General features: G+C 37.7%; 1 protein-coding gene across 1 annotated transcript in view; it reads right to left on the reverse strand.

Moving 5' to 3' along the window:
- Positions 1-7,357, reverse strand: part of LOC112500970 (protein EXECUTER 1, chloroplastic-like) — a 9,458-nt gene extending 2,101 nt beyond the window's left edge. Inside the window, exons 1-8 of the mRNA XM_025104593.1 lie at positions 6,814-7,357; positions 6,037-6,153; positions 5,877-5,942; positions 3,887-3,993; positions 3,111-3,192; positions 931-1,662; positions 701-824; positions 368-537 (exon numbers count right to left, since the gene is read on the reverse strand). Coding sequence (XP_024960361.1) covers positions 368-537; positions 701-824; positions 931-1,662; positions 3,111-3,192; positions 3,887-3,993; positions 5,877-5,942; positions 6,037-6,153; positions 6,814-7,311 — 1,896 coding nt within the window. The 5' untranslated portion in view covers positions 7,312-7,357. The remainder of the gene's footprint in view (positions 1-367; positions 538-700; positions 825-930; positions 1,663-3,110; positions 3,193-3,886; positions 3,994-5,876; positions 5,943-6,036; positions 6,154-6,813) is intronic.
- Between the last annotated feature and the right edge of the window lie 1,571 nt (positions 7,358-8,928).

Below are 8,928 nucleotides of genomic sequence, written 5' to 3' on the forward strand. Positions count from 1 at the left end.
AGTTTGTATGATAAGCAATTAAGATTGCTTCTAGAGAACAATAAAATACATACCTTAACGGCTAAAAGTCTAGATGCAAAAGCACATGGATGAATRTATGCTAGTCCTTCCCACTCAAATTAAATGGTGCTAAACCCACAATAAACTATCTCATTATCATGCATGCATGATGAATTTAAAAATACTGTATGAAAAGTTTTAAACCCCACCCACTCAACCAATGAAGCCCAAAGGAATGGATCAAACTGATCTTCAATGCTCAACCCTTTATTGCACCATACCAAAACTAAAATTTCAAGAAGAGGTTGGAAGGAGTTGTGTATATGATTCTAAAAAAGGGAAAAGAAGAAGAATGTGCAACATTTACCTGACCAGCTGGAACATAAGGGTCCCCAGTAATCTTGACTGCTTCTACATACTCATAAAACTCAAGATTTGAGAACTCTTTCATGCTACCATCCTCTTGCCACTGACCAAATTTACGCTTTAGTTGAATGACCTCGGAAGTGTAAATCCCATGTGCACCAACATACAGTCCTGCCACAGTGCAGGGTATCTGTCAGCGCCTCAAATCTAGCTTGGGAAGAGCAAAATATGCAACAGAGAAGAAAGATGTTCCGTGTAGGAACACTAACATAATGGCAAAATAATTGGCAGCAAAGAACTGAAGGTGCTAACTTTTTCCAGCTAAATTTATTACCATTTAAAGGATCTCCTGATGATGGAAGCTCGATTCGGTTGAATGTTGTAGATCCAGACAGAGGCTGACGACTTTGAGCCTGATTAAGGGTGAGATTTATCAACTGGTTTACATCTTTAAGCACCTGCAAAATGAAAGATGTCATCGAGAACTTCATGGATTGACAAGCAAAAGTCCAATTAATCCACAGTTCATCTGCTATACAACAAGAAACTGTACCCAAAGCTAACCTTCATGGGTATCTTCCCTCTTCCAATGGACTTGGCAAGATCAAGCATAACACTGTCTATTCTACGATTACCTCCAAGTCTAGCATCACCGTGCCTCGGAGATTGTGCACTGCCAGAAGAAACCTGTTGTTTTTCTTTCTCTATAGAGAAAGTGAATGACGAGTGGCTTTTCTTTTCTAGCTTTGCCGGTACTCGAATCAAATCTTTATGAGATGTGTCATTGGAAACTTTCTGTACCAGATCACCAACTACGACCTTAACTGCAATTTGACCATTACCTTCACCATCGATTATTGTATCAGCACCATCGAAATCAATATCAATTTGCACCACATCAGTTCCATCTGTGACTTCATTCATGTTCTCCAACTCTTTATCATTCTCTTCTTCATCATCTTCATCATCTTCATCTTCCTCCATTATTTGTTCAACCACCTTTGATATTAAATCCCTGTCTATTTTTCCTGGTGGTATCAAATTCATCACCTTGATTTTCAGGTCTTTTGCACCAGGAATCATATCTCGCATGATATTCTCAAAACCATATTCCTCAGCCATATCAGAACTATCATCCTCATCTTCAACATCCTCTGTATCTTCACTATCTTTTGCAAATAAATCACCTTTGTCACCGATGGAGTCCAGTGGATTGACGCTACTAATAAGATCTGACAACTTGGAGGAAGCAATTGGAAAATCTGTAGGAACCTCGCTCCGCTTCAAGTATACAGCCTGATCATACAAATTCAATCCAGTAGTGAATTAAATAAAGGATCACTATGCTAATTAACTTATAGGTGCAGCTTCTTAGCAACTACTCTCTTCGTCCCAAAATAAATGTACACAATGAAAAAGGCACACAGTTTTAGGAATGTGTAATTATTACACTTCTTAATTAACTAAAGGATAATTTTACCCTTAACAATAAATAGAGAAAATTTCTCCATCTCATAACTAAGGGTAGAATGGGAATGTAGACACTTACTTTTGAAAGTGGACACTTATTTTGGGACAAACTAAAATAGAAATGTGAACACTTATTTAGGGACAAAGGGAGTAGTTATTTGATTTCTAACATGTGCACTTACAGATACACAATTGTATACACAAAACTAAGTCAGTGGTAATAAGAGATTCACTGCTACCTGGTGCTCTATGCCTAAAGTAACCACAATTGTGTAATTTTCAGAAGGGCAGCCAGGAAAATGAAAATGTCTTGGTGACAAACAGAGCAGTTTTCCCAAGAGGGAAGACAACCATTGAGATCAACAGCGCTTTACAATGAAATGGATGGTATTTCAACTTTCAAGTAAACTACTATTTCCTCAGCTTCCAATTCTTACACGCAGTCAAAGGCAGTCGTCAACTATGTGACATAAACTACATGAAACATCATCATAATTGAATCAAAAAATCCTTTGTCCCAATAATCTTACCTAAACAAACAAATCTCATAGGCCTGGTGCACCTTCCTTGTCTAATGAACACTAATCCACATCTAACTGCCTTAAGACATAATAAATTTCATTATGTTCATGAACGGCATTGCTAAATTCAATCTAACGAATGCAATATCTGTTTGCAAAGAGTGACCCAGGAACACCTTCCTTGACTATGAACTCAAACATATATCCAGTTTGTGCCTTAAACAAAATACATTTCATTATGCTCGTGATGCGTTTATCACAAACAGCATTGCCAAATTCAATCATACAGAAGGCAATTTCTGTTAGCAAAGGGCGACTCAGGTGCACCAAGGCTCCTTGGCTTTGAAAGGATTAGGAGCTGAAGTCTTTGTACTGAGTCTTTCCCTTGCATGTTTGCCAAGAGATTGTTCTTGTAACTCAAACATCTGGCCTTCCCTTCACAAAGTAGTAACCTTAGCGTTGCTCCTAGGCTTGCCCCTATTTTGTGTCTGGCACGAGTTAAGATTGTACCCATTTCAACAGAACACTAACATGTTGATCCAAATGATAAATGCCTGTAACAGTCCGCTAAATGTAAGATGCATACCCTTCCGTAGACAAGTACTTTCAAGACAGACAATAGATACAGTTTGCAAAATTATGATATGTGAACATCATGCAGATTGAAATACCAAGGAAAAGCCATTTTTTCCAATCTAAGTAGAAGGGCACATGACAAGTTAACGAGAAATTGAGCCAGATAAAGAAAGCTACCTGATGTTTGTATTCTCCTTTCTCGTTCATTGTAATAAAAACCTCAAACAAAGGGGAACCATCTGCAGCCTTGGCAAGCTGCCTGAAATTCAAAGGCAATGGACAAACACAAACCTTCAATATGACATACTATGGTACCACCAGAGATGATCAACATATCAGTCGATCGTTCTTTCACAAGCATTTAATTAGATCGAGTCACATTACTGAAATTCCTCCAGTTAACTTAACCCATAAACACAGGGATGTAGACTTCTACCTAAGTAATTGATACGCCTAAGATATCGTTGAATTAGGAGCCTTGCTTCAGTAAGGAGCGCATATTGCATCTATCTTTATGATAAAATAAAACAAAATCAAACAAAGAAAGCATCTTTAGGATAAACAATGCATTTTTTATCTTTATAAAAAAGGAAAGGGAGCAGTTTCCACAATAAACCTGCCTAACAAATATGATAATACTATGAAAATCTAACTACACGAAAGAAGGCCATGAAAATATGATGTTATAGTCTTATAGATAAGGGGTTTCATAACACTTACTAAGAGAGCATAGATTACTAGAGCATTGATGTAAGAAGATATACGAAGAAAAAATAAGAAATGAGAATCGTCCCAAGAAATAGTAGTATGAAGTGCTGATAAGATTCATCAACAACAGAGGGAGTTCAACCAATAGCACAAACATGTCGACCATTATCTGAGAAGGCTTTCTGAATAGGACTGGTTTCCGAGTAAAATAATGAAAATTGGACATAAAAGATTAGCTACTCTACCTGGGGCTATAACTTCTTGCAAGATACCTTCCATGTTCTGCACTTATACAGATAATACGACCATATGGGTCTTTGCTATCATCTGAGAATCCAGCCCACCACCCCACCTAAAATGCGAGATGAAGAACATAAAGTAAACCATATGTGAAAGCACATAAATAAATTGAATGTAGTTAAGAAATTCCAAGACGACAAGACTAATTAATAGGGACTACTAACACATAAATGGACTTCACAAATATTCAATAAATGAAGAAATCAAGCACATGAATGAAAATATTTCCTTCAGATGAAAAATAAAAAATAACTAGGGCAAATGGTCCAAAAATAGTGGGCAAGAAAACTTGACCTGCCATAGAGGTAGAATAATTTTCTTGCACTGAAGTTAAAAATTCTTGTTAGAAGAAGCTACAGGAAAAGGCAACACATGGATATACACGGACAGTCTTATGTGGGAAGACACATTTAATGTATCATAAGGTTTTGCTAATATATGCCTATATTTTTTCACAATGGATCAATTATAGTTCCATGCAATGCCAATCATTGAGAAAGATTTTTGTCAACATAGATGGGATTTCCCTCTTCACACAAGCAATCATTCCATTGATGTTGCAGGTTACATCTAAATAGCTTTGTCTAAGACTAATTGTTGAATCTTTAGGAAGCATAGGCCCACTTGCATAAATGGTCTCCATTACTACCCTCAATCCACCATCCTGAATATAACCAGCTGAGAGTCAAACAGCTCCTTCACGCCAAAAATGGGTCTTCCAATGTGTGCACCAAGATGTTGCAACATGTATGGGCATTTGAGCCAACTTAGATCAAGTGCTAGATCGAAATTGAATATGCCTTCTCCCTATGCATGCAAATTACTCATAGTCATACTAGATAAACCACCTTTTACTAATGAATGCAACAAACACAGAGGTTTAATCTAGCACTACAATCCCAACACTCATAACAAAAATTTTGGTGCCAAATCATGAAAACATTGAAGTTCCAATATGCAGCCGATGATCCAAACATAGTCAGCTTTACAAGAGCAAGACTAGAAAGACACATGATAAAAGGAGTATACCAAGGAAGAGAAATATTCAAAGAAGATGCAAAATTTTCGTTTGTAGCAACTAATTTAGTTGGTACATTGCAATAGTTAGGTATGTACAAACTTTTAGTTTCAAGACTTGTTGGAGCTTCTAGAGTATTCCCAGTTTCATAACTACTACAGCCAAAAGGAGTCATCATCGATTGCGCAAGAATTTTCAAGATTCATTAGCACTTAGCAGACCTCCTTGTGTTGTCAACCGTCACTGCTACCACTAAAAGCTGAAGGAAGATTTTATAAATATGTTTATGATGCTATACTCCAGCAATACCGTTCTGAAAGAAGCAATATCCCAAGCTAGTGCTATGAAAAGAAGTCCAGCCATACTGTTCCACAAAACAAACCATATGCATGGGGATAACACGATCTGGTGAGCTATGGCTAGTATGGCGAAGGCAAACATGCATTAGTTGTAATGATCCATTACAGTGAGATCTGTCATTTTATTCCTGTCCTGTTAATCAATGTCACGAGTATGAAGCCTGTGCCGCAGCTAGCTTAACCACAGAGGCTGCATCGTCACTTTGACCTCATAGAGTTACGTGAAGAAACATTAGCATGTATTCGTAAATTGTGGCTTGTTTTATCGAAATGTGTGTTGAATGACAGTCGCACAGTCAAAACCGAGTCTACACTTCTTTTCCAAAATCATGAGTGCAACAGATATTGAGCACCCCTTAACATAACTATGTGCATGCTGCACACTCAATTTGTGTTTATATGGTTTGAGATTGATGGGGCTTGGTTTGGGGAGTAGGATGGTGATAGCAACATGGCAACGTTCAAGAACAAGTAACATTAAAAAACACCATATTAAAGTGACTATGCAGCCTCTGTTAGCAGCCTCTGTGAATGTAAGAGAAGGTTGTATCAACTCACCAAACCTGCACTAGCATAATCTCGTACAAATGTTGCATCCTTGTAATGCTCTTCCTTTATGGCTTTCTGCAACATAACAAGGTAGAGCAGTAAGGAAATTGTAACTGTATATGTGATGCTCCTTAGTTAAAAGTTATAACAAAGTAGATCATTCTCTTACATTCAGGCGACACATCACCCTGCCAACAGTGTCATTAGTAGCAGCTGCAGCAATTGACACCTTAATCCTGGCAGCATCTTCGTAGTCCTCTTTAACAACGGCACGGTTTAGTTGCGACTGTAGGGACATGCAAGTCAGAATGCCAGTATACAAATGTTATCACAAAGATCAAGACATTATTGAAATAATCTAGGTACACTTGCAACATAATAGCCTACGTCAACACTATCATGACTAGAAAAAAATCTTGATCATACAGACAAGTATGAATTGACAAGCTCTATGTTCCAAAAAAGAATAGAATTATCTCAAAATATGTTATAATCATATCTTAATCTTCAACTGGCTAACAGCAACTGCCTGCATGCAACTTTTCATCTTCACCATGTAGCCTCGGCCTTCCCCCCTCTTAAAAAAAAGAGTAATACTACATTTGTACAATGAAAATTACAAGATTCTACTTCACACATACTTTAAACGTGTGTTAACCTTATGGACCAAATGCAATAGCTTTATAGTTTCAGCCGATTATATTGAGATTTTTCCCAGAATTCAAAAGAACAAGTTTCGTGCAAAAGACGTAAATGGAGATTGCAGCAATATGCATGCCGAGGGAGAGTGAATGCTTTCAATTTGCACTAAAAAGTAAAATGTGTTTACTGGAGGATTGGATTTTAGTTACACCGAAAGCATAGTGATGGTATCACATGTTAAAATTTGAGTAGCATACCCTAACAAAGTAACAATAGTGTACCCAAGAATATTCAAACCCAATACCTGCAAGATAGAAACAATACGTTCCTGCTCATCAACCTCCGTGAAATGCTTCTTCCACCGTTCCCAATCCCAATCTTCATCACCATCACTATCCATCACCACCTCAGCTTCTTTCTTCACACCATCACCACCAGAATCATCCTTCTTCATTTTGATGTTTTCCAGATGAGTCTTACGATATCCATCCATGTAATCATCGAACCACTTGATCATATTCCTAACATTCTCTTGAAACCCCGAATCCCATCGGCCAGGGCTTTCGTCGTCCCTGCTGCTGCTGTTGCTGTTGCCCATATCGTTGTTCTTTTGACATCGACAGAAAGTCGAAGAATCCGAAACCCTAGATAGAGATTGAGCGAATCGAGTGGATGAATAGTTTGATCGTCGGTTCAATCGGGAGGTGGTGCTGAAGTTAGGGGTTGCGTAGGTGAGTTTGTGAGGAGTTGCATCAGAGCTGCGAGCGGAGGAAGGGAAGATCGGGGGAGACATAGACGCCATTGAAGATAAGAGAGGTTGGGTTGTAGAAAATTTCAATGGATAAGGGAGGCGGTAGGGTGGCGTCCGGTGGAGTGAGGGCGGAATGGGGGAGCAAGACAGCGCGTTAAGGCGGAAGAATGGATCAGGTGGAGCTGCCCGTCATACGTGGATTTTGTTTTTTTTCTCTTAATTTTTGTAAGTTAACAAGATTTACTTAAAAGGCATTTGCCTTAGCGTTGCTTATAAAAACAATTTATTGACTTATTTTTGTGTGACATCGGTAATAAATATTTTTGAATGTTTGGATAAACAGTTTATACCAATGCCAAACTGGTAAAAAAAGTTTTTGAAGAAGTTAAACTCTTCTGACTTATAATAAATTGATAAGTGTTTTTATAGAAAAACATAAGTTGTTTCAAATAAGCAACTCAAACACCCCCTTAATAAGGTGCAAATAAGTGAAGTAATTAGTCTATTTTATTTATATTTCCAAAGTTTCTTATAATAGAGTCACAAGGTTAAAAAATTAATATAACTTATAAAGAGGTATGCATATAGCTAGACCCTTATTATACGTTCCTTTCACTTTCTCTCTCCCTCCCCCTCTCTCTCTTCATAGATTAAAAATGATGTCGTCGGTCACGATTCATGTCTTCTTCATCACCGACAACTTCCCCATTATCCCCTATAGTTGCCACGACGCTTGACCACCATCGAAGCCGTCCCTGTCTATAACCATCTTTCGCTCCCTGAACTGGAAGACATAATCCAGTTGTATACAGGAAGATGGAACCCAATTGCAAAACTGAAACCTTCTGGGTGTGTAACCGTCCCTAAATCCAATTTTCCAGATCCATCTAGCACCACTAGAATGATAAGTTCAAATTTGTTTTATGTTGTGAGAATTAAGTTTTAGCTCAACCTAATCTGATTATGTGCCAACGGAACCTGCAAGTAATCCCTTCTCTTTCTAATTGTCGATTGAACTCATTTGCTTTGTTTTCTCGATGGCAATAGTTAGCAAGGCTCTTCGAAATCTCTGCCATTTCTTTTGATTAAATCAACTCTTAGCTTCTGCAATTCCATTCATGTTCTGCAACGATGACAACCAAGATCACCTCGTCATTATTTTCCTGTGAAAACTTTTTAATATTTATATACGGCAAATAGAACAAATAAATTCACGCACCCTTCTCACATTTGGTGAAGTTTGAACCTTTGACCTCCTAGGATATGCCAAAAGCTCGCATACTGCTAGACCAAAGACCCTTTGGTAACACTAGTTGGTGGTTGTGGGCAAGCAAGTTTAGAGACTACAATTTTTGTTCTTTTGTAGATGTTCCATGATTCTATTAAAGGCCAACTTTGTTCCTCTGGTTTTATGTCTAGTTAACACTATTGGCATGGCATGTCTTAGACCGGTCAAATCTAATAATTCCTTTGTATATGTTTATATTTATGGTAATCAGGTCCCTAAGTGATATAGGAATTCTAAAAATTAAATTTGATGATTTGAAATCTGGTAAGATTACACAGTTTCCCCTTCTTTGATCTTTGTTTACTGCAATTTAAAATTTGTTGGATTGGACCAAATGTATGAATTGAAAAAGTACAGAAAGTTGGATCAACAAAGATCTT

Source organism: Cynara cardunculus (assembly GCF_001531365.2).
Source record: "Cynara cardunculus var. scolymus isolate 2C chromosome LG 17, CcrdV1, whole genome shotgun sequence".
Taxonomy (NCBI): domain Eukaryota; kingdom Viridiplantae; phylum Streptophyta; class Magnoliopsida; order Asterales; family Asteraceae; genus Cynara; species Cynara cardunculus.